This window comes from Myodes glareolus, chromosome 16, assembly GCF_982192425.1.
Source record: "Myodes glareolus chromosome 16, mMyoGla1.1, whole genome shotgun sequence".
Classification (NCBI taxonomy): domain Eukaryota; kingdom Metazoa; phylum Chordata; class Mammalia; order Rodentia; family Cricetidae; genus Myodes; species Myodes glareolus.
The window spans coordinates 62104617-62129998 of record NC_142041.1 but is presented as its reverse complement, the minus strand read 5'-3'; the positions used below and the strand labels follow the sequence as shown (position 1 = coordinate 62129998).

Below are 25382 nucleotides of genomic sequence, written 5' to 3'. Positions count from 1 at the left end.
CTGTAATTATGCTACTGTTATGAATCATAATGTAAATGTCTCATATGCATGATTTCTGATGTATGATCTCTGTAAAACAGTCATTTGACCTCAACAGGGGTTGCCACCCACAGGTTGGAAACCACTGATCTAGAGAGAACAACTGGGGAGCAACTAACTGCCTAATTGGCATGGAGTTTCCTTTTTGGAGAGAAGAAATGTTTTGCAATTAGATACAGGTAGTGAAGTGCTTTGAATTAGTAAATTTCAGTGTATTGCTTTCCTTTAATAGTTTAATTTGATGCTATGTCACTTTCAAAATTTAAATGTTTGCAAAAAAGAAAGAAGATACAATTCATAGCCAAGATTAAAAAAATCAGCTAGAAAGATTGGTTCATTTTTGTAGACAACAGTATAAAAGTGCTACTATCAATATGTTCCAAATGTTAAGAAGATAAAAATGATGTGAGAATAAGGGGAAAATATAAAATGTCACTGATGGAACTTATAGAAACAGAGTGCAATACCTGAAGTTAAAATACTGAATAGAGCTGATGGTAAATCAGACAGGAGAAGAAAAGGGTGAACTTGAATCTACAAGTCCCGAGTGTTCAGCATGAAGCGTAGGTTGGAAAGACTTAAACCACCACCACTGCCAGTGTCAACCAGACAGGTATCAGTGGGCTGTCGGGAGAGAACTGGTCACCTGAGACACAAGTGGATCTAGGGCCCAGGAAAAGCGAAACAAAACATTAGAAATGACTACGTGTCTACTGAAAGCCGCAAATGGTGCTAAGAAAGAAGTCTGTGAACCCAAAGTGAAAGGCATGTTAAAGGAACGCACATAATAGCAGAACATTAGTGATGCCTAGGGATTCTTGACTGAGACAAGGTAAGTACTTCCTACTGCCCAGAATGCTGTGGTACTGTGCAAACCCTCTACTTCTAAGCGCCATCTTCATCCCTGAACAAATAGTAAAGATATGAATGGATATGAGATGTTTGTGAAAGTTTCAGCCAGAAGAGTGGTGCAGCCTTGTAATGAAGGAGAAACACCCGTTAGCAGTCTTTTCTAACCGAAAATACTTTCCAAAAATAAGAGACTTTCAGTTGTGATTTTTAAAGTTCTTGAGTTGAAATTTACCTAGTACAATTGATTATAGTGACTTATTTTGACCTCTGCAGTTCTGTGACATTAGTGTTAGATGCATATTGTTCCACATCTGTTGCTGTCATTCATCTGCAGACATTTGTAATTTTCCAAAACTGGAACTGTAATTAAATGCTAACTTCTCCCATTGCCCATCCCTTGAGCCCCGGCAATCGCCACTTTAGCTTCTGACTCTGCATCTGACTACTCTTAAGTACCGCTGTATAAATACAATTGTATGTATTTGTCCTTTTGTACAATGTTTTCAAAGTTCATGCTTTAGTGTATATCAGAATTTTCTTGCTTTTGAAAATCAAAGAGTAAATACTCCTCTGTGGGGTGTGTGTGTGTGTGGTTTGTCCATTCATCCACTAGTAGATATTTAAGTTGTTCTCACCTTTTTACTAGTGTGAGTGATCTGTTGTATGTATATACCATATTTTGTTTTTACTAGTGTGAATCCGAGTGGATCTGTTTTATGTAAATACCACATTTTGTTTTCCAGTCATCTCTTGGTGAGCTGCTCCTGTTTATCTGTTGTGAATAATACTGCTATGAGCATGATATAGAAACATGAGTCCACAATTTGAGTTCTTTTTATATATGCCCAGGAGTGAAATTGCCATGTAGTAATTCTGTCATTACTGCTTTCAGGAATTGCTACATTATTTTCCATAGAGAATACATGCAGCAATGAACAAGAGTTCCAGTTTTCCCCACATTTTCATGAATAGTGATTTTCCATTAAGGATTAAAAAAAAAAAAAAAAGGACGGGTAGCCACCCTAATTGACACATGAGGTATTTTTTGTTTCTAATAGTAACATTTGTTGTGTGTCCTGACCAGCTGTAGATCAATTTTGGAGGACTGTCTGCTCAGTCCTTTGTCCATTTTTATAATTGGCTTAATAAAAAAATATATATCCCGGCTATTAATCCTTTATCATGTATATTATAACAGAGATGTGTTATTATTAAAGTGTCTTTCAAGAAGATTCCAAAGAAGTCCATTTTCAGCTATCCAGCTCTATAAATAAAGTCATAAAAGAAGTTCTTAGGTTAATGGGAAAATATTAACACAAGGAAATTTGTATCTTTGAAAAGAAATGATTAAATGGTTGACAATCACAAGACTTAATTTTTAACTTTTTGTGGACAATAATGGACTAGGGCTTACAGTATGGTTCAGTGGTAAAGTGCTTGCTTATGTGGAAGGCCTGCATTTACCAGCATGGGGAAAGAAGAGATAATGGATTAAAGCTAAAATGTTAGCAGTGAATTAGGTGTTTCTAACATACACAGAAAGAGATTGATGTCAATGGCAGAAATACCGAAGGAAGGGAAAGGCAGCTATAGAATTGTTAATACACATGAAATGGTATAATGTTTATTTGAATGAAATCAGATGTGGTGAATGATGCTTGTGGTTCTAGCACTTGGGAGGCAGAGGCAGTCAGAGGAAGGATTCTGTAAGTTCAAGGCCAACCTACTCTACACAGCAAGTTCCAGGCCATCAATGGCTACACAGTGAGACTTTGTCACAAAACCAAACCAGAGTTGGGAAGATGGCTAGATCAGTAAAGTAAGGTCTTGGCATGCAAATGTGAGGCGGGACCTGAGTTCCCATTCCTCAGGAACCCACATCAAAAGCTAGGCCCAGTGGTATGCATGCGGAATCTCAGCTCTGGGAAGGAAGAGGCAAGATTATTGGGGGCTTGCTAAACATGAACCTAGTTAAAGTGGTAAGTCCTATGTTAGTGCGAGACCCTGTCTCAGAAAGTCAAGTTGGATACTCAGCGTTGTCATTTGGTCTCCATATGCACACGCATGCGTAAACAAGACACTCTCACACACATGCATAAAGTAGCATCCATAAAAATAAGAGACATAGCAGAAGAATAGATAAACTCTAACAGCAGTGGTCACAGCAGTGGCACCTGAAGTAGACTGAACTGATCTGAACATGCTAATGGAAAAGTGAAGGCAGGTTGGCCTGAAAATCAGAGACCTATAGATAGTGTGTTTACAAGAAACTTCAAATACAAAGGCAGAGATAGACTAAGTATACAGGAGTAGATGGGGACTTCAATGTCTCTTCTACGTATAGTAATAGAAATCATATCTGCCTTCCTCTGAAACAAGCTTTTATAAGATGTTTTTGCTTTTTTTGGGGGGGGGTGGTGCCACCCAACTCCCAAATAATTCACGTGGAGGCTAAATGTCCTTCTTATCTTACCCTTATCTAAGGCGCCCGCTTAGCTCGGCTTGTTTCTGGCCAGCTTTTGTTAAATGTCCTGACTCCTTTCTTCTTCTGGGCTTTCCCTTTTCTTCGGTAGTCTTCCTTTCACCCTAAGTCCACGACTGGCTGGGTGGCTGGCTCCTGACCTCCTCATTTCCCCATTTATTCTCTGCCTGCCAGCCCCGCCTATCCTTGCCCCTGCCTCGCTGTGCTGTTGGCTGTTCAGCTCTTTATGAGACCATCAGGTGCTTTAGACAGGCAAAGAATCAGTTTCACAGAGTTAAACAAATGCAGCATAAACAAAAGAAACACACCTGAAAATAATATTCCCCAACACAAGCTTCCTCACTCTAAAAGAAAGAAAGAAACCCACACAGTTCATGAAAACAACAGTTCTTAGGACTTTGGACATCAGCTAGTGAAGGCCACTAATTCCTGAGATGAGAAACATATGAAGTACTATGTTTTGTATTTTCTCTCAGTTAATGTTTTGGATTAACTAATAAGAATTATAATAATCTCCAGTGCAGCAGTGATGAGAATTGAGACCGTCGGGAAGTTGTTGTTGTGAGAGTGGGTTTGTTACAAGAGAATTTGGCCCACTTCTGCTGCCCTGTTCTCTTGCCGCTCAGCCTGCTGCCTTGGTACTGGTATCGCAGCACTGGGACTCACGACTTGAGAAGTGCAGGGAGTCTGTGGTTTTGGTAAATCAGTCGTCTTGGTGTTCTGCTGTAGCAGTCTGAAATGAGGAGTACACAGCACGGGCAGTGCAGTTGCTGGAGCCCTGGAGGGTGGGAGACTTCCTAGATGTGGAATGAGTCTGCATTCCCTCTCACATGAGATGATGCTGCCCTGAAGCCAGTCAACAAAAGCAAGACTTAAATAGACTTCTTCTGTGTCCTTAGCTGCAGCCTAGGTAAAGTTCGGGAAGAAGTATAGGAATGAAAAACACCAAGCACAGCACGGTAAAATTCAGTGTTTGTTACTCAGTAAAAATTGTGTGTTGCCAGGTGGTGGTGGTGCACTCCTCTAATCTCAGCACTTGGGAGGCAGAGGCAGACCTGGTGAGTTTGAGGCCAGCCTGATCTACAGAGTGAGTTCCAGGACATCTCCAAATCTACTGAGAAACTGTTCCAAAAAGAAAAAAAAAATTACATGTGCAAGAAACTTGAACATATGACCCATAAGGAAGTAAAAATCAAAACACATACTCAGCTGACATAAAGTGATATAATTAAACAGAGGACATTAAAATCAGTTATATGCTGGACAGGGTGGGTTATTTCTGTACTCTCAACTACTCCAGAGGGCTGAGACATGAGGATAATTGAGGTTTAGGTCAGCTAGCATCATGCAGCAGGACCCAATTGATAAAATAAAATTGGTTTGGAGAGGTGGCTCAGGTTAGGAGCATGTGCTGCTCTTCCAGAGGACTCAGGTTCTATTCCCAGCTCCCACATCAGCTTCTCATCACTGCCTAAAACTCCAGCACCAGGGCTGTGGACATAGCTAAGCTGTAGAACGTCTGTCTAGCATGTTTAAGACCTTGGGTTCAATCCCTACTACTGTAGAAAGCAAAAGAACACCCACAAAGAAACCCATTTAACACCTTCCTCCTGGATTCTATGACTGCCGCGTAGATAGGAATGTAAAGACAGGTTTGATGGTAGTGGCAGCACAGTGGGACCCTGTGGAAAACAGACTGGACTGGGCTGATGCAGCTCAGATGTAGAGTGTTTGTCTTGCTTGTTTCAGACCATGGGGCAGCGCCCAGTACTGTAGATCAAAATCTCCGCAAACCCCAATAGTGCAGACAGCTCTCACAGAATCAACTATTTCCTACAGGGAAGAATGCGGGGGCAGTTTGTCAACTTGATGGGATTAGGACCAGTATTAAAATGAATCTCTGAGCGTGCCTGTGAGAGGGGATCTTGATTAGGTTTATTCTGATGGGCAGCTTTGTTTCATATTTGTAATTTAACACATAGTGTTGTTTATGCTTTCTGACTGACTGTCTCTATATGTATAATCAGTAAACATGAGTGAGGTTTCATCCTGTGGCTACCTCAATAATTATGATGATGTCCAGATACACTGTTTAACTTAGTATCTTTTTGTTGGTTTGTTTTTTTGAGACAGAGTTTCTTTGTGTATCCTTGGCTGTCCTACAACTTGCTCTGTCTACCAGGCTGACCTCAAACTCACAGAGATCTCAAATGAGTGCTGGTATTAAAGGCATGTGCCACCACTGCCTAGGTTTTTGTTTGTTTGTTTGCTTTTCAGATCAGGGTCTCTCTTTGTACCTCTGTCTCCTGTTGTGGAGCTTACTGTGTAGTCCAGGCTAACCTCAAACTCACAAAGATCCACCCGCTTCTCTGCTTGTCCCCTGCCTCCCATTGCTGGGAATAAAGGTGTGTGTCACTATGCCCAACTTAGAATCTTAAACATGAGTTTGGAATGCAGTTTTGCATTTTAAGTTAAAAATGGAATGTAGTTATTTTAATTTTGTTACTAGGATCAGCAAGAGAAGCAAAATGTGATTTAATTGATCATTATTGAGATCATTATTAAGAGGGGGCCTTACCATGTGCAACTTGCTGGTTTGTAACTCACTGTATAGACTAGGTTGGCCTTGAACTTGATGCTACTATCTTGCTGAATACTGAGCCATGGTTGTGTGCCATCAGCCCTGTCTGTGTGAGACTTGATGAAGCTGTATTGAAGCTGCCCATTTCAGCTGTTGGGTGCTGATGGTGGGTTAGCCTCTGCCAGCAAACTGCTGCTTACCTCTAAGAGCAAGAATGCTGAAGCATGAGATCTTTGCATTTTACTTTGAATGAAGAGCTTTCCATACTGAGAGTATTTCTTTTCTGGTAGAACAAGCTGTAGTTTTGACTTTGAGATACAGAGTTAAAATGTGACTCAAGCCTTTAGCAGAAGACAAAGTTGTGTGTTTGTGTGTGTAAACGTTAAACAAAAAAATTAGTAACATATAATTTGGTTTGAAGTTAGGAATTTTGCTGCTTGGTTGCCTCTTTTAAATATTTTTCCTTTTGCTTTATGAGAAGTCATAAACATCTTGATAATGCATTACTATTTAATTATTAAACTTGTTTAAACTGTAAAGACAAATTCATCTGTTCTTGATAACAGTCTTCAAGAAAATAGGGGTAGAAAAGAGCTTCCTTAATCAATAACAAAGAACAGTTTATATTTAGGAATATGTCCATTTATATACATTTATACACGCCATAACAATTAGTGAAAAAAGAGACCCTGACTTAGGAGAGCAGGGAGGTGTACATTGGAGGGTTTGGAGGGAGGAAAGGGGAAAGTGCTATTATTATACTATATTCTCAAAATTAAGATTGTAAAAAAAAGGAAAAACATTATTAGCATAAATTTTGTTTACTGGTGAAAAGTTGAACTCTTTGGAAAGAAATCAAAACAAGACAAAGATATCATTTTCATTAGTCCCGTGTAGTATTTTATTTGTTTAATGATTCTAACCTGTGCAGTTAAGTGAGAGAAGGCACCCAGCCTGGGAAAGAGGGATACAATTGTCCTTATTTGTAAGTGACCTAATTGCCTGTGTAGAAGATCTGGCAGGATTCTGCTAAAGCTAATGAGTGACTGTATTTGAGTTGTAGGGTATAAGGACAATTACAAACCAATCTTTTCTAAAGTATACTAATAGGACTTCCAAAATGATGTAAAAATAATGCTTTCAGGATTATTAAAAATGTGAAATAGCTGGGTTTGGTGGCATACACCTGCAGTCCCAGAACCCATGTGGCAGAGACAGGGGAGTTGGTACAAACTCGAGGTCAGCCTGGTGTATATAGCAAGTCTCAGCTAAGAAAACCAGAACTAAAACCAAAAAGGCCAAAACTTTCATAGTGATATTTGAATCTAGGGAAATATTTTAAAGAAAATTGAGAACTACAAATTATTGTTGAGAGAAATGAAAGACCACCTGTATAAACTGAGAAAGTTGATCTTCATTGTTCACTAATTTCTTGTGAATTGAATTTCTGTGAAATTGCCCTAGTTGCAAAATTATTTGTAATCCACAAGTTCTTTTGCTTTCATGGTTATTCACAGACTCGTGGAATCATGAAAATTCTGATTCTCTCAACATACACATGCCCACCTGAGATGGAACAAGCCCTCATCTGCATTCTGTTAGCATCTGCATTGCCAGCAAGAGGTTTCTTGTAGTCTCTCACTACCACACCGTGTGAGCTTCTGTTAAAACAGTGCTAAGGGATAACATTGAAGTCTGTGGAGTCTTCCTAGTTAAGGAAGACTCTGATTTGCCTTGTAGAGAAATTACCTATTAGATAATAAATCAGACAGAATTACAGATCATTTTCATGAATTGTACGACAACTTTGTTAGCATGTTGATTTTTACTAAATATTGGTCTCAAGATAGTAATATTCCAAATCTTATATACTTTATTGTTAAAATGGACAAAAACATTAAAAATTCACATAAAAATTCTATAACTTAGAGAGCCAAAACAACAGTGCAAAAGAATAACATATGAGGCCAACTGTCCACGATCCCAGAGTTATTCTAAAGCTACAGGAAGATAGTATTGCCATAATAGTAAACAAATTGATGGAACAGAGTGTTTCGGAGATAAAGCCATTCATTGACAAAGTCATTAGAGTAGAGGATATAGAACCACAGATGGCACCAGAACTCGAAATAGCTGTGAACTTAAATGTAATACTTCTAGAAACTGAGGCCAATTAGATAATAAGTTCCAAAATACAACGCAAAAAAATGTGATCTATAAAAGAACAAATTGATAAGTTGTTGTTGATCAATAACATACTTGGCTTCTTTCTGGTTCTTGCTGTTCAGATTCTCACCATACATCTTATGTAAGTCTCCCTTGCTCTTCATATATGTGTTACTCCCTTCAAAATGATAGGTACAATTGACATTTTCATCAACAGTGTACCCCTAAATACTATTAGTTTCTGTTGGCAACCCAGTCTTAGTTACTATTCTATTACTGTGAAGAGACATCATGACTTATAAAAGCAGCATTTTAATTCTTTTGGAGTTTATGTTTAAGACATGAACTTACTGTTTTTCGTAGTGGATAGATATAAATTAGTTTAGTATCTAAGTAGCCCGTCAGTGATCGTTGCTTGGACAGCCTTAAATGTAAGGCTCATTTTGAACTTTAAAGTTCACTTTACTAACTCTGAACAGAGCCACATTTTCTCTAGAGAACAAAAGTCTCTGAGAGGCAAATTACTTTGTTCTTGGATTCTAAAAATGATTTTATTTTTATTTTTGCCTTTAAAAGGTTTTTTTCTTTCTTGCACCCTATGATGGGTTCCCTCTAGTAGCAGAGAATGGGAGGAGCAGGGTCTGGAAGGAGACTCTGGGGTGGAAAAGCTGCAGTTAGCAGGAGTAGGTAGACTGCTTCGTCAGCGGTAGCTCCGATGGGCATGACATGGTAGGCTTCTGCTGCTGTGAGTGCTCACCTAGGGAACACTTGCTGCCCTAGTTCCATCTCCTGTTTCAAATCTCCCAATCCTTAAAACATGTTTTTAACCTTTTATTCTATGTCTATTGCTGTTTTGCCTGTGCAGCACATGTGTGTAATGCTAGTGGAGGCCAGAAGAGGGCATCAGATTCCCCTGGGGCTGAATTTACAGCAAGTTGTGAGTCATCTTGTAAGTGCTGGGAATTGAACCCTGGTTCCTGGTCCAGTGCTTTTAACCACCACATCATCTCTCCAGTTCCCATCCGTTTGCATTCTTCTCGTGATCCACTTGATTTGTCTGATGTACTGGTACCAGATATGGCCATGTGCAAGGGCTCTGCTACTGAGCTGTGCCTCTGCTTTTCTTGCTCTTTCCCTTTTGGAGGCCAGGTCTCACTGTGTAGCTCAGTCTATATGTGGACTTGACCTTTACCTCCTCTTCCCGAATGCTGCAATTACAGATGTCCAACTCTAAGTTTGGGATTTTGTATACTTTCATTTGTCTCTTTGAAAAGCTTCAGCTGACTTTCTCTTGTCTTCTGATTTTGATGAGATCTCGTTTTCTTTAACTAATGTAATTAGTCTTTCAAAACCCATCTTTCCACATCCTCTGTGCTTCAGGAGCCCCTGTAACAGCCTTGTCATGGTGCCCACCCCGCTGCCTTTGTAGTTCCTGTTTCTCCCACCAGACATCTCTGTGGAGACAGTCTGCCTAAATGTTGGAAACTTTACTGTTGTAGTTTGTAGAGTCAGCACTCAGGAGGCTTAGGGTTGTTGAGAAAATGTAGTATATCTAGAACACGGTATATTTATATCTTCTTTCATATATATTTTTCTTGTAATGTTTTATACATATGCTTTATAAATATTTTATTAAAGTTATTGTGTTACATGTAAATGAAATTCATATCAATTAAGTTAGAATATTCCATTATGTAGATAAGAGAAGCTAAGTAAGTATAATTTATATGATAGTTGAAGAGTTTTCAGTGGAGGGGTATTTAAGGCATTCTAATGACCCAAAGGGAAAATAGTAATTGAGTATCAAGGATATGAGTATCAAAGGATAGTAAACAAATATATTTGTATGTGTAAAATCAGTTAATCCTGACAGAACATTTTGATTTAGAAAGCCATGAAAAATTTTATAAAACTATTATCAATAGTTTTAATAAATGATTTCAACTAATTTATAATTATTAGTAAAAATATTTAATTACTGTTAATAGTGTCTTATGCTTCCTTATGTACCACCATCCAATGAGAACGAGCAGCTTACTGGGTTTACTGGATGGAAAGTAAGACTTTATTACTTCCTCAAAGTCATGATATATGAGCGACTGATATCTGAAACAGGCTTTGAACTGTTAATGGATCAGTGGCTCTCTCCAAATGACAGTCTTATATTGTGAAGTCTGTCACTGTTAATCTTATTTAAAAGAGACTGTTATTATTCTAGGCACTCAAATCCCATGAAGCACATTTCAAAATATATTAGTAGTAGCCTCTTTAAAAAAAACATATAATACAGTGGTACGCAGCGGTACACAACTTTTATGCCAGCACTCGGGAGGGAGAGGCAGGTGCATCTCTTTGAGTTCAAGTCAGTCCTGGTGTATTTAGTGAGTTCAGGCCCACCATAGCTATGGTAGCAAGGAATTAAAATTGTTTAAAGCATCAGACCATCCAGTTTTCTATAGTGAGCTGCACTGAAGATGCATTTTATTTTATTTTATTTTGGTTTTTCGAGACAGGGTTTCTCTGTAGCTTTGGAGCCTGTCCTGCAGCTAGCTCTTGTAGACCAGGCTGGTCTTGAACTCACAGAGGTCCTCCTGCTTCTGCCTCTCGAGTGCTGGGATTAAAGGTGTGCACCACCACCACTCGGCCAAAGATGCATTTTATAAAGTGCTTTCTTGCCTGATACACAGTGAATTACACAGAAGGTGGGTTTTCCCAAACCTGTCAGAACTTTTATCTATTTTGACTCTTCTAAGATAAAAATGTTTTGTTTTCGCTTGCCAGATACTCAGAATGGCGTACTCAGGTCAGTCCTGAGCTGTGTCAGCTCTGCAGGTTGTTGGCTTAGGTTCGTCTTGTTGCTTTACTGACCACCTACGAAGTTTTCTTAAGAAACCATTTTTTAACCATAGTATTCATGATAAGGCATTATACCATCTTATTGTACCTACTAACGTTACAGATCTGAAAGAGTCTTGTTTTGTATAGTAAACCTCAGTCTAAGTTTGTAGATGAGGTTGCTAAGTTGGCCTCTTTCTTTATGTATTCTCCACGCATTATTACCGCTTCAGCAGATTCAGCAGGGATGTGCTTGCATGTGTGATGCTTAGATCTTGAAATTTTTTGGCCTTGATAAATGGGAGATGAAATAAAAACTAAACAAATTAAATGTGTCTGTAGATGAGGTAAAGGAAAACGGGATGAAATAATTGACTCTGCACTGAGCAGACATTTTAAAGCTGTAGTAATATGTGAACATAGGAAGGATATTTGCGCACTCATTCTGAGAGCCATTTGGCTTTTCAGAGAGTGAATAATGCAACTACAGAATGTCTCAGTATATGGTGGATAACATCTTACTACAGTAGCACCATGGAAATTCTGTATTTGTTAAAAGATGCCAGTTAAAATCCCAACATAACAAAGAGAGAAGACAATATTTGAAAAAAACATATTTATTATAATGCTGTCAATGTGAATGAAAAACCAAATATATGGAGACTACTTACTTATGACTACAGATATATTTGCAAATGTAGTTAACACTAACCTGGAAGAGTACATTCTAAATTCATCTTGGTAATCTTTGGAGAAGATTAAAGGAACCCTATGAAAATGAAGTACTCTTAGTAATTTTTTTTAAAAAATGTTTATAGCCGGGCGGTGGTGGCGCACGCCTTTAATCCCAGCACTCGGGAGGCAGAGGCAGGCGGATCTCTGTGAGTTCGAGGCCAGCCTGGTCTACAAGAGCTAATTCCAGGACAGGCACCAAAAACTACAGAGAAACCCTGTCTCAAAAATCAAAAAAAATGTTTATAATTATAAAATAGTGTTCAAAACAAATGTAGAAAATGTTAACAGTTTTAGTGGTGGGTGTTATATGTAAGCATTTAATTTTATTTTCCTACCTTTTTTGTTCTTTTTGATACAGCATTGACTGTTTGAAAAAAGGTAGACAGATATTTGGCTAGGGCTATCGCGTAGTTGAAAGAGCCCTGGGTTCAGTTCCCACATGAGACTGGATGTGGTGTTCGTGCCTAGGATCCCAGCACTGGGCATCCTTGTCTACATAGTGAGTTTGAGTTCAGACAAAATGTACTTTTGTAGTAATAAGAATCAAAAAACTTACCTGATGATGGTAAAAGTTTTTTTGAGAGAAAAAGAAAAGTTATAATAATATATTAAAAGCTATTTTATAATCTTTAAGTATTATGGTGGTATTATATGTACATAGAGAATAACTTAGGTAAGAAAAATAAACCCTTGTTTATTGTTGAAGATTTGCTACATTAGTCTATTGCATGTGATAGAAGACATTACACGATATAAAGTAATTTAGCAGTCTGACTTTAATCTAAAAAAGTCAACGCTAGTTTTTCTTCCCTTTTTAAAAGTCATTTTTGACAAACACTTTATAGCCTTTTTATTTGCAGCTTCTCTCCACGATAAAATGGCAAACCCCAAAGAGAAAACTCCAATGTGTCTGGTAAATGAGTTAGCCCGTTTCCATAGCATCCAACCCCAGTATAAGCTTCTGAGTGAGAGCGGGCCTGCTCATTCCAAGGTAAGGTCATAAAGAGACGACGGCCGTGCTAACCGACTGTCAGACTCCGTCTGTCAGCTGTGGACTGTGCTCTATTTGGGGGTGTGTGTGGATGGCCTGAAGACACTTAAGTCTTAAGCAAGTTGTAATGTGTTATGTTTTGTAAAACTCTCAGATGTAGTACATCACAAGAAAACCTGGAAGCCATAAGATTTTTAACATTTTGTAATTGAAGGCTCTCAGTTAAAAAAATGTTAAGTGCTTTGCTTAGGAGCTCATACCAGCACCAGCACTTCCGCATGGAGTATAATGTTCCCTGGTAAATCAGGCTCGTACAAGTAGGATGGACAGAGTGGGTATTGCAGTGCTTAAATTTGGTACATCTTTTCTGATGTGATGCTTAATTTTTAAGGTTCATAGCTATAAAAGAAACTGTAAGTTGTGTGTACCAGTATTATTATTATCTTTGCATTTGCTTACAATGATGTCCTTTTAAAACAAAGGCAGCTTATATTTGTAACTACAAGTGCATAAATTTACATATAAAACAAAGAAATCTACAACTAATGCATCCATATTTGAGCTCTGTTCTTTTGGAAAACATTTCAGTTGTGCACTGAACATTCAGTTTTACCTGACACACTTTAAATATTGGGTATTTTGATAGTCATAGACTTGTACATAATATGGAAACAGTTGGTTCTAAAAGAGTTGGTTAGTCTTTAAAGCAAGTGGCAGTTGGGTTATTTGGATGTTTTCTGTCTTCTACTAACCAAGGAAAATAGGGGAAACTGCAGTCTGTTGGGTTTGTTTGCTTTTCTGGAGGTGCTGCAGACAATGTTGGAATTCCCATCATCTCTTGTTCTGTGTTAGCAGAGAAGGTAGTTGTGGTCCTCTTCTGTCTGCCCAGCCATATAGCCCCACCCTTTCTATGCATTCTGTTCTTAGTCGTGCCAGACTCTTTGCATTCTTTAGAATAGTTATGGGATTTTCATGTCTCTTTACTTTTTCCTAAATGACAACATTATAGTCTTTCTGCCTTCATTTTTTTCTTCTGTCTCTGTCTGTAGGTAAAGATTGCTCTTTCGTTTCCTGACTGCTCAGACCCGAATAATCACATAGAAACTATATTAATTACAACACTGTTTGGCCAATAGCTTAGGCATATTTCTAGCTAACTGTTACATCTTTAGTTAACCCATTTCTATTAATCTGTGTATTGCCACAAGGGTGTGGCCTTCCTTGGTGTCTTTCTCTTTTGGCAGCTATGTGGAATCTCCCTGACTCTGCCTACTTTCTTTCTTTATCTCTGTTTGGATTTCCTGCCTGGCTTTACTCGACTAAGCCATTGGCTGAAAGAGCTTCTTTAATAACCAATGGCAATAAAACATATTCATAACATACAGAGTAGAATCCCACATCATCTGTTTGTCTGTCTGTCTTTTGCCATCCCTTCAGCGTCAATTTCCCTGCCTTCTGCTTCTTTCTCTCCTCTGTCAGCAGTTTCTTCTTCCAGTGGTTCATCCCCCATCAACATAAGGCATGTTTTAAGACAGTTTTTCTGTCTTAAATAACCTGACAGCATGTCTCCCTGTGTGTCTCTTTTCTTCCTGTATGGCAGGACTCCAGGAAAAAGCCATACTGGCTGTATATAGTTCCCTCCTAGTCAGTTTTGTTCCTACCACCCCAACAATCAGAAACAGTCAGTGAAGTAGCAGCTTCCCTGTCAGCACCTGAGTACTCCCAGATTTGCCTTCCTCTCAGCTGTACTTGGGACAGGGGAGTGTGTGCACCTCCTTGTTGGAAATGCTCTTTTGGCTTTCAGGACATGGTACCCTCTGCTTTTTCTGTTGTTCTTCTACCACATGTGTATATATATATATATATATATATATATATATATATATATATATATATATTTTAGTTTTTGTTTCTTTGGTTGGTTGTTTGTTGAGGTGTCTTGCTGTATTCTAGTCCAGGCTGGCTCAGATCACTGTCCTCATGCCTCATCCTCCTGAGGGCAGGTTTGCACGCTTACACCATCATTCCTGACTCATTGGCTACATTTTAAAAGTTGATTCCATTTTTATCTCAGATCCCATAGATCTTTTCAGTTTGTATAGCCACATTTGCAGACCTGGTCTCTTCTCTCCTGACTGTACATCTTTGCTTTGTGCCTTTGGATGACGTAAATATGCTGTCAGCTTTCCCATTTAGTCCCTGTTAGCTTTCAAACCTGGGACAAATGACTGACTTAGGTGACTACGGAACACATCAAAGCAGATCTGACCACCAGATTCTCCCAGCATCTTCAGTTCCTACCTGTTACAGGGCCTTCCTGACTGGCATACCTCACTTTCTACCCTAAATTCTCCAGCCCAGGAGCTAGGTTGCCCTTCCTCCAACTGCCCTTTCCTACATAATCCAACTGTTTTGGATTATATTGTATTACCTGGCTTTTTCTTTTACTTTCTCTTTTGGGTCACCTGGGTGCTGTACCCAGTTCCCCTCTGTGGTGGTTTGAAAGAAAATGGCCCCCAAAGGGAGTAGCATTATTAGGAGGTGTGGCCCTGTTGGAGGAAGTGTGTCTCTGTGGAGGTTGGCTTTGAGGTCTCATATATGTTCAAGCCATGTCTAGTATCTCAGTTCATTTCCTGTTGTCTTTGGATCAAGATGTAAAATTCTCAGCTCCCTCTTGGGAAACATGTTTGCCTGCACACTACCATGTCTTGCCATGATGATAGTGGACTAAACCTCTGAAACTGTGAGTGAGCCATCTCAATTAAATGTTTTCCTTTATAAGAGTTGCCATGGTCGTGGTGTCTCTTCACAACAATAGAAACCCTAACTAAAACATTGTCTTTTCCCCCTCTTCCTTGCTTTCCCTGTCTCCTCACATGTCAGGGTCATGTTCACTTTGGACTCTCCCAGATGCCCCTGCCTCTGAATATGCTCTCCTGTATATCTATAATAACTTTTCTCTTCCGCCATTCCTAGGAGCTGTCATGCCCTTCTTTCCTTCCTTCCTTCCTTCCTTCCTTCCTTCCTTCCTTCCTTCCTTCCTTCCTTCCTTCCTTCCTTCTCCCCTTCGTCTCCTCTTCCACCCTCCCTTCTCCCCCTACTCCCATGCTCCCAGTTTTGTCAGGAGATCTTGTCTGTTTCCCCTTCCCAGGGGCATCTATCTATATGTGTTTCTCTTAGTGTTCACTTTGTTGCTTAGCTTCTCTAGGGTCGTGGACTATAGGCTCATTATCCTTTGCTTTATAGCTAGTGTCCATCTATGAATGAGTATATTCTTCTGGGTCTGGGTTACCTCACTTAGGATGGTTTTTCCTCGTTCTATCCATTTGAATGCAAATTTGAAAATATTGTTTTTTACCTCTGAGTAGTGCTCCATTGTGTAAATGTACCACATTTTCTTTATCCATTCTTTCTTTGAGGGGTATCTGGGTTGTTTCCACGTTCTGGCTATTACAAATAATGCTGCTATAACCATAGTTAAACAAATGTCCTTGTAGTATGTATGGTTGAGCATCCTTTGTGTATATGCCCAAGAGTGGTATTGCTGGGTCTTTCGGTAGGTTGATTCCCAATTTTCTGAGAAACTGCCATACTAATTTCCAGAGTGGTTGTACAAGTGTGCATTCCCACCAGCAATGGAAGAGTGTTCCCCTTACTCTACATCCTCTCCAACATAAGCTATCATTGGTGTTTTTGTTCTTAGCCATTCTGACAATTAAAGGATGGTATATCAGAGTCATTTTGATTTGCATTTCCCTGATGGCTAAGGATGTTGAACATTTCTTTAAGTGTCTTCCAGCCATTTGAAATTCTTCTGTTGAGAATTCTCTGTTTAGATCTGTATATCATTTTTCAATTGGATTATTTGATATTTTGATGTCTAGTTTCTTGAGTTCTTTATATAGTTTGGAGATCAGTCCTCTCTCTGATATGGGGTTGATGAAGGTCTTTTCCCATTCAGTAGGCTGCCTTTTTGTCTTACTGACTGTGTCCTTTGCTTTACAGAAACTTCTCAATTTCAGGAGGTCCCATTTATTTATTGTTGTTTTCAGTATCTGTGCTACTGGGGTTATATTTAGGAAGTGGTCTCCTGTGCCCATGCATTGAAAGTTACTTCCCACTTTTTTGTCTATCTGGTTTAGTGTGGTTGGATTTATATTGAGGTCTTTAATCCAATTGAACTTTAGTATTGCACATGGGGAGAGATGTAGATCTATTTTCATTCTTCTACATGTTGACATTCAGTTATGCTAGCACCATTTGTTGAAGATGCTTTATTTTTTCTGTTCTATAATTTTAGCTTCTTTGTCAAAAATCAGGTGTTCATAGGTGTGCAGATTAATATCCAGGTCTTCAATTCGATTCCATTGGTCAACCTGCCTAATTTTATGCCAACACCAAGCTGTTTTCATTACTGTAGTTCTGTATGGTGATGACTCTGGAAGTTTCTTTATTGTACAGGATTGTTTTAGCTATCCTGGATTTTTTGTTTTTCCATATGAAGTTGAATGTTGTTCTTTCAAGGTCTGTGAAGAATTGTGTTGTGATTTTGATGGGGATTGCATTGAATGTATAGATTGCTTTTGGTAGGATTGCCATTTCTGTTATGTTGATCCTACCTATCCAAGAGCGTGGGAGATCTTTCTATTTTCTATCATTGATGTGGGAAGTCCTTCTGTATATGTGTTGCTTTTATTGGTTAATGAATAAAGAAGGTGCTTTGGCCTGTGATAGGGTAGAGTAGAGCTAAGCGGAAAACCTAAACTAAATGCTAGGAGAAAGAACATGTAGTCAGTGAGAAGACTTGTGGCCGCTTGGAAGAAACATACATGCCAGTAAACCATGAGTCTCATGATAAAATATAAAATAATAGAAATAAGTTAACTTAAGCTATAAGAGCTAGCTAGCAATATGCTTAAGTAATTGGCCTAGCAGTGATTTAAATAATATAGTTTCTGAGTGATTATTTAATGGTCTGGTAAGCTGGGAAGGAATGAGCGACCTCCACCTACATGGGTATCTTCTTCAATTTTTTTTTCAAAAACTTAAAGTTCTTGTTGAGCAGGTCTTTCACTTCTTTGATTAGTGTTACCCCAAGATATTTTATGTTATTTGTGGTTTTGTGAAGGGTGATGTTTCTCTGATTTCTTTCTCAGTTTCTTTATCTTTTGTGTAGAGGAGGACTACTGATTTTTTTGAGTTGATCTTGTATCCTGCCACATTATTGAAGGTATTTATCAGTTGTAGGAGTTTCCTGGTAGAGTTTTGGGAACCACTTATGTATACTAACACATCATCTGCAAATAGCGAAAGTTTGACTTCTTCATTTCCAATTTGTATCCACTTAATCTCCTTTTGTTGTCTTATTGCTGTAGCCAGAACTTCAAGAACTATGTTGAATCGATATGGAGAGTGGACAGCCTTGCCTTATTCCTGATTTTAGTGGAATTGTTTTGAGTTTCTCAGCATTTAATTTGGTGGTGGCTGTCGGCTTGCTATATATTGCTTTTATTATGTTTAAATATGTTGTATTATGAAGGGGTGTTGGGTCTTGTTGAATGCCTTTTCAGAATGTAATGAGATGATCATTTTTTTCTTTTAGTTTATTTATATGGTGAATTACACTGATAGATTTTCGTATGTTGAATCATCCCTGCATCTCTGGGATGAAGCCGACTTGATCATGCTGGATTATTTTTTTGATGTGTTCTTGGATTCAGTTTATCAGTATTTTATTGAGTATTTTTGCATCAATGTTCATGAGGGAGATTGGTCTGTAATTCTCTTTCTTAGTTGAATCTTTGTGTGGTTTCAGTATCAGGGTAACTGTAGCCTCATAAAAAGAGTTTGGCAATGTTTTTTCTGTTTCTATTGTGTGAAACACTTTGAGGAGTATAGGTATTAGATCTTCTTTGAAATTCTGATGGAATTCTGTACTGAAACCATTGACCCTGTGTGCTTTTTTTGGTTGGGTTTTTTTTTTTTGATGACTACTTCTATTTCCTTGAAGGTTATAGCTCTATTTAAATTGTTCACCTGGTCTTGATTTAATTTTGGTATGTGATACCAATCCAGAAAATTGTCCATTTCTTTTACATTTTCCAATTTTTGTGGAGTACAGGTTTTTGTAGTATCACCTAATGATTCTCTAGATTTCCTCAGTGTCTGTTGTTATGTTCCCCTTTCATTTCTGATTTTGTTAATCTGGATGTTTTTTCTCTGCCTTTTGATTAGTTTGAATGAGTTTGATTAGTTTTTTTATCTTGTTGATTTTCTCAAAGAACCAGCTGTTTCATTGATTCTTTGTATTCTTTTCTTTGTTTCTATTTTAGTCCTCATTTTGATTATTTCTTGTTGTCTATTCCTCCTGGGTGAGTCTACTTCTTTTTGTTCTAGAGCTTTCAGGAGCGCATTAAGTCACTAGTGTGAGATTTCTCCACTTTATTTATTTAGGTACTTAGTAATATGAACTTCCCTCTTCTTAGCTCTGCTTTCATAGTGCCCCATAGGTTTGGGTACGTTGTGTCTTCATTTTCATTGAATTCTAACAAGTCTTTAATTTCTTTTTTTTATTTCTTTCTTGATCCAGGGGTGGTTCAATAGTTCACTGTTCAATTTCCATGAGTTTGTAGGCTTTCTGAGAATAGTGTTGTTGTTAAATTCTAACTTTCAACTGTGGTTATCCAATGAGATACAGGGGATTATTCCTATTTTTTTTTATATCTGTTGAGGTTTGCTTTGTTACCGAGTATGTGGTCAATTTTAGAGAAGGTTCCATGAAGTGCTAAGAGTATTCTTTTGTGTCTGGATGGAATGTTCTGTCGATGTTAAATCTATTTGAGTCATGACATTTGTTAGTTCTCTTATTTCTTTGTCAAGTTTCTGTCTAGTTGACCTGTCCATTGGGGAAGTGGGGTTTTGAAGTCTCCTTCTATTAGTGTCTGTGGTTTGATGTATGCTTTAAGCTTTAGTAAAGTTTCTTTTACATATGTGGGTGCCCTTGTATTTGGGGCATAGATATTCAGGATTGAGACTTCATCTTGATGAATTGTTCCTTTTGTGAGTATAAAGTGTCCTTCTCCATCTCTTCTGATTGATTTTAGTTTGAAGTCTACTTTGTTAGATAATTAGGATAGCTACACCTGCTTGTTTCTTAGGTCTATTTGATTAGAAATTCTTTTTCCAACCCTTTACTCCGAGGTAATGTCTGTCTTTGAGTTTGAGATGTGTTTCTTGTATGCAGCAGAAGGATGGATCCTGTTTTCATATCCATTATTTTAGCCTGTGTCTTTTTATAGGTGAAGTGAGTTCATTGATGTTAAGAGATATTAATGACCAGTGATTGTTAATTCTCATTATTTTTCAGTGGTAGTGTTTGTATGTTTTCCTTCTTTGGGTTTTGCTGGTGTAAGGTTTTGTGTTGCCTATGTTTTTGTGGCTGCAGTTAGCTTCCTTGGGTTTGAGCTTTCCTTCTAGTATTTTCTGTAGGGCCGAATTTGTGGATAGGTATTATTTAAATCTGGTTTTGTCATGAAATATTTTTTATCCATTCAATTGTGATTGAAAGTTTTGCTGGGTATAGTTCTGGGCTTGCCTTTGTGGTCTCTTAGTATCTGCAGCTGTAGTATGAGGGGGCTGGCTTGTTGGGGCTTCTGTCCCGCCCAGTACCCCAACAGCTGGCAAATCCCAAAGAGAAATTACACACAGGACTCCATAAGGTTATAAACTGATTGGCCCATTATGTCAGGCTTCTTGTTAACTCTTATAACTTATGTTACCCCATTATCCTTATCTATGTTAGCCACATGGGCTCGGTACCTTTCTCGGTGTGACAGCTTACATGTTGCCTCTTTGGTGGTCTGTACAGGAATGGCTGAGAGAGAGCTTCTGCTTCCAGAATATTCCCAGTCTCTTTGCTCCATCCTACTTCCTGTCTGGCTTTCCCGCCTATACTGCCTGCCTGGCCAATCAGCGTTTTATTAAAATATGATTGACAGAATACAGATAATTCTCCCGCACCATTTCCCTCTCTCTTTTTTTTTTAAACAAAGGAAAATACCCATAATCCATTTGTTGGGAATGTGGGTGTAGTATTTTAGGCTACTTCCTGCTGGTTGGGGGCGCTGATAGTCTTAAGGGGACCTAAAGAAAATTTAGAGTTATAATCAAGTCATGACTGGAGAATCCTGTGAGTCTCGATCACCTTAGGCAGCAGTCTTGGATCAGTTCTGGATGTAGACCTCTGTCATCTGGGCCATCTGTTTCTATCGGAGATTTTTTAGGTGGCCTCCCTTGGTCAAAGGTGATTATTTTTAACTCTGAATAAATTCAGAGTCTCTCGTTTTTTGTGGAAACAAAAGCAAAATCTCTTCTCCAAAGTAACATACCTTTTGACTTTAGTTTTGAAGCCAAGGTATTTTTAAAATTCCTATCTTGGGTTAGTTTAGCAGCATTTATAAACAAAAGTCTTTTAGCAGCTGTTGCTTCTTTTTTAGCATTTAAACAATTAAAAGAGAGCATAATAGCATACAGTATCAAGATTCTCTGTGTATGGACTCCATAAGGTTATAAACTAATTGGCCCATTATGTCAGGCTTCTTGTTAACTCTTATAACTTATGTTACCCCATTATCCTTATCTATGTTAGCCACATGGGCTCGGTACCTTTCTCGGTGTGACAGCTTACATGTTGCCTCTTTGGTGGTCTGTACAGGAATGGCTAAGAGAGAGCTTCTGCTTCCAAAATATTCCCAGTCTCTTTGCTCCATCCTACTTCCTGTCTGGCTTTCCCGCCTATACTGCCTGCCTGGCCAATCAGCGTTTTATTAAAATATGATTGACAGAATACAGATAATTCTCCCACACCATGCAGCAATCTTTCCAGGGCCTTCTGGCTTTCATGGTTCCCATTGAGAAGTTGGGTGTAATTCTGGTAGGTCTACCTTTATATGTTACTTGACCTTTTCCCTTTGCAGCTCTTAATATTCTTTCTTTATTCTGTATGTTTTGTGTTTTAATTATTATATAATAAGGGGACATTATTGTTTTGTTTTGTTCCATTCTATTTGGTGTTCTGTCAGCTTCTTGTACCATCATAGGGATATCCTTCTTATGTTGGAAAAGTTTTCTTCTATGATTTTGTTGAATATATTTTCTGTGCCTTTTCACCTGGAGTTTTTCTCCTTCTATCTGTATTATTCTTTTCATGGTGTCCCAGATTTCCTGGATGTTTTGTGTTAAGAATTTGTTGGATTTAACATTTTCTTTGACCGATGAATCTATTTCCTCTCTAGTATTTTCAACACCCGAGATTCTGTCTTCCATCTCCGGTACTCTGTTGGTTATGCTTGCCTCTGTAGTTCCCGTTCATTTACCCAAATTTTCTGTTTCCAGAATTAGGTTTGTGTTTTTTTTTAAATTGCCTCTATTTCAATCTTCAAACCTTGAACTGTTTGAACTGTTTGCTTCACCTATTTGATTGTTTTTTTCTTAGTTTTCTTAGGTTTCTTTAAGAGATTTATTGATTTCTTCAAATTTTTTTGTTTATTGTTTCTCCACTTAGGGGAATTTTTCATTTTCTTTTTAAACATCTCCATCATACTCATAAAGTTACATTTAAAATTGTTTTCTTCTGCTTCTTCTTGGTTAGAATGATCAAGTCTTCCTGTTATGTGAATGTTTCTTGCACTGGTGCCTATCTTTATCTTCCTCCAGTTGGTGCAAGCAGTGTTTTTACCTTCTGGTCCAGTCCTGGCAGTTGCTTTCTGTACCTTTGGGAACTGTTTTTGGTCTGCTCTGTACTGTCACTGTCAGTGTCTCAGGGAGCCACTGATGTCTCCCTTAGCCACTTTCTTGGCCCTCTTTCTTGGTCCACTCTGTGCATTCACAGCCTGTGCTTCAGAGTTCGTCTCTTGATCCTCTCTGTGTAGTTGCGGCCTATTTCAGAGTTAGTCTGAAGTCGTGGGGGTTAGGAGGGTTTGGGGGCAGAACGGGACTTGTAGCTTGCAAGGTGGATTTATGGAGTGGGCTGATGGAACAGTCCACCTGCAGGAGGCCTGCCTGATGGCTGTCTAGAGAAGCTGAAGCAGGTGGAGGAGGAGCCTGGAGTTTTGCCCCTGTATGGAGGACCTAGAGAGCGGGGTGCCCCGCTGGGTGAGTGATCGTGCACTTCTTGGTCCTCTCTGTATAGTTGCAGCCTGTGTTTCAGAGTTCCTCTGAGGTGGCTTGGGAGGTGGGGACAGGAGGGTTTTCATAATTTTTTTAAATATTAATTTGAAAGGAGTGGATAAATGTAAAATACTTCCTAGAAATCTAGAATCTAATTTATTTCATAAACAGACTTTAAAATAATGAGCAAATGAACAGGATTTAGTGTACTTTATTAGCCATGTAAAACTCTGAGTTCAGTGCTCAGTACTTACTATAACAAGTAAAACCAAAACAAAAATAATAAGGAAAATATTATTTAAGCAACTTTGTTGCTCAGTTTTTTTTTCATTGCTCAAAGTCTATTAAGGAAGACAAATTTAAGGAAGAAAAATATTTGATAGTTATTGATCTTTTTCTAATATTTATTAAAATGATATTTTAAATGCATAATAATAGCATATATCTGTTAATCCATTTATTTGAGGTTGCAAGTTTACTAATTATATTTCATTAATGGTTTTCCTTGGGCATATTAAATTACTTCTTCTTTTCCTTTTTTAATTTTTAAAATCTATCATTCCTCCTTTCCCTTCATCTCTCCTTTCCTCTTTTCCTATGTAGCCTAGGCTGTGTGGGACCTTGTGGTTCTCCTGTCTCACCCTCTGTATCTGGTTACATGTGTGTGCCACTTCATACAGTTAACCAGTTACCGCTATTCTTAAGCCAAAGAAGTGCTTTACTACTTTGTGGTTGTTATTTTGGTGGGTAAGATTTTTGTTATTTGAATGTGGTATTTTAAAATTTAAAAGTTCTGTAAATTACTAATCCAGGCAGGCAGTGGTGGTGCACTCCTTTAATTCTAGCTCTTGGGAGGCAGAAGCAGGCCCATCTCTCAGTTCAAGGCCAGCCTGATTACAGAAAGAGTTCCAATTCAACCAGGGCTACACAGAGAAACCCTGTCTGGAAATACCGAAAAGAAAAAAAAGTAAAAGCACTGTGAAGTAGAAACTAATTTTTATGTATTCATACACAAGTAGAGATCTGTAAAGTAAGGTATGTCGGAATAATTCAGCATATCTGTTAAAACAGACTAAAGCTGATGCCTTTCCTTTTGCAATTCGTGAGTGCTGATTGTCAGCTCAAAAGAAAAATCACTTAGTAGGCGGGCAGGCAGGCAGCCAGCAGGTTGTGTAGGCACACTTGTAAGAGTGAGAGTGTACTTCCTTTAGGGTAGCCTCTGGCATTCCTGTAAGGGTTTCTGTTGACTACTGTGGGTGGAGGCAGGGGCAGCTGAGCACTAGCCTGCTGTCTGCTTCCTGACTGGATAATAGTTGCCTTCACCTCCTGTTGCCAGGACTTCCCTGCTGTGACACACTGTACTCTACAGCTGAAGCCTCAAACCTGTTCTTTCTTATGTTTCTTTTGTAAGGTCTTTTTTTTTTTTTAATCAACAACAAGAAAAGTAGTAAAAACATGTTTCATAGAAATAATAAAAGTTTTAAGTTTGTTTTTAAGATTTTGGCCTAGGATTGTGGGATCTACTTATCTAGCATGCACAGAGTCCTGGATTTGATCTCTAGCAAACGAATCTCTGTATCTCTCTGCCTACATTTTTAGTTCCTGTCTGCAATACTGGTGTTTTCTAGTTATTCACTAAAAGATCTTTACATCTCCATGAAGCAGTTTGAGTTTAGCAGGAGTAGAAACACTGGTCAGGGTCATCCTGACTTGTGATGTCTCTAAGGCAGTTAGTTCTTTGCTACTCTGGAGGCTTGTGAATGTTAGGTTTTAGTTCAGGGCATGGTTGGTATTGCGGTGGGAGAAAAGAGCCAGGGTGCTGTACTGTTCATGTCCATTAAAGCCAGCCAGGTCACCAAGGAACATTGCAGGATTCTGACTTCTCCTGTGGTTCTTTTGTTATAGTCTTTCCTCCCTTCTTCCTCAGTGATTCCTGAAGCTTGAAAGCAGGAGCATGATATAGCTGTCCCATTTAGAGCTGAGCACTTATAGTCTCTTCTCTTTGTGGTGAGCACTTAGGGGTCTCTGTAGTAATCTCATTTACTTAAAAAAGAAGCTTCTTTTATGTCAGCTGAACAAAGTATTCACTATACATATAAAGGTAGGAACTTAACAGGTAGCTTACTGCTATGTCCATTTAACAGAATAACAGTTAGAGGTTCCTCTGGGGCCTGTGATCTAGCTAGCCATGGGTTTTGTCCTATTTTACCATGCAGGAGTTTTGAATTGTGGAGCAGGCTTTAAATCTAATTAGTAAGTGGCTGGTTACTCCCGTAACATGTGTGCCACTATCGCACCAGCTGGTTTTCTTGCCAAGGCAGTCATTATTGTAACTTGTAGGGTTCCTAGGTGGGTAAGACTATTGATGACTTTTCTCCCCAAGAGCATGCTTAGAATCTTCTAGCAGTATGAAATCTACCTACTAGGTATGAAGTTGCCAGGTTGCTACCACCTTGAGTTTTTCATGTTCTTTGACTCAAATATGTGGTGTTTTCAGCAATAGGGTCTCACTGTCAGACTCTGGAGGGTAGCCA

At 38.6% G+C, this 25382-nt stretch overlaps 2 protein-coding genes across 9 annotated transcripts in view; one reads left to right on the top strand and one right to left on the bottom strand.

Annotated features, from left to right (window-relative positions):
- The window catches only part of Stau2 (staufen double-stranded RNA binding protein 2), a 305215-nt gene that overhangs the window by 22030 nt on the left and 257803 nt on the right, over positions 1-25382 (top strand). For 2 of the 8 annotated variants that reach the window (XM_085677369.2, XM_085677374.2), the window contains exon 3: positions 12551-12681. The exons of 4 other annotated variants lie outside the window; for them this stretch is intronic. In XM_085677369.2, coding sequence (XP_085533495.1) covers positions 12568-12681 — 114 coding nt within the window. In that variant the 5' untranslated portion in view covers positions 12551-12567. Of the gene's footprint in view, positions 1-12535; positions 12682-25382 lie in introns of those variants that run through there. 2 more of the 8 variants (XM_085677370.2, XM_048419914.3) reach the window with 2 other exon arrangements.
- Positions 1-25382, bottom strand: part of Ly96 (lymphocyte antigen 96) — a 415901-nt gene that overhangs the window by 220160 nt on the left and 170359 nt on the right. The window lies entirely within an intron of this gene.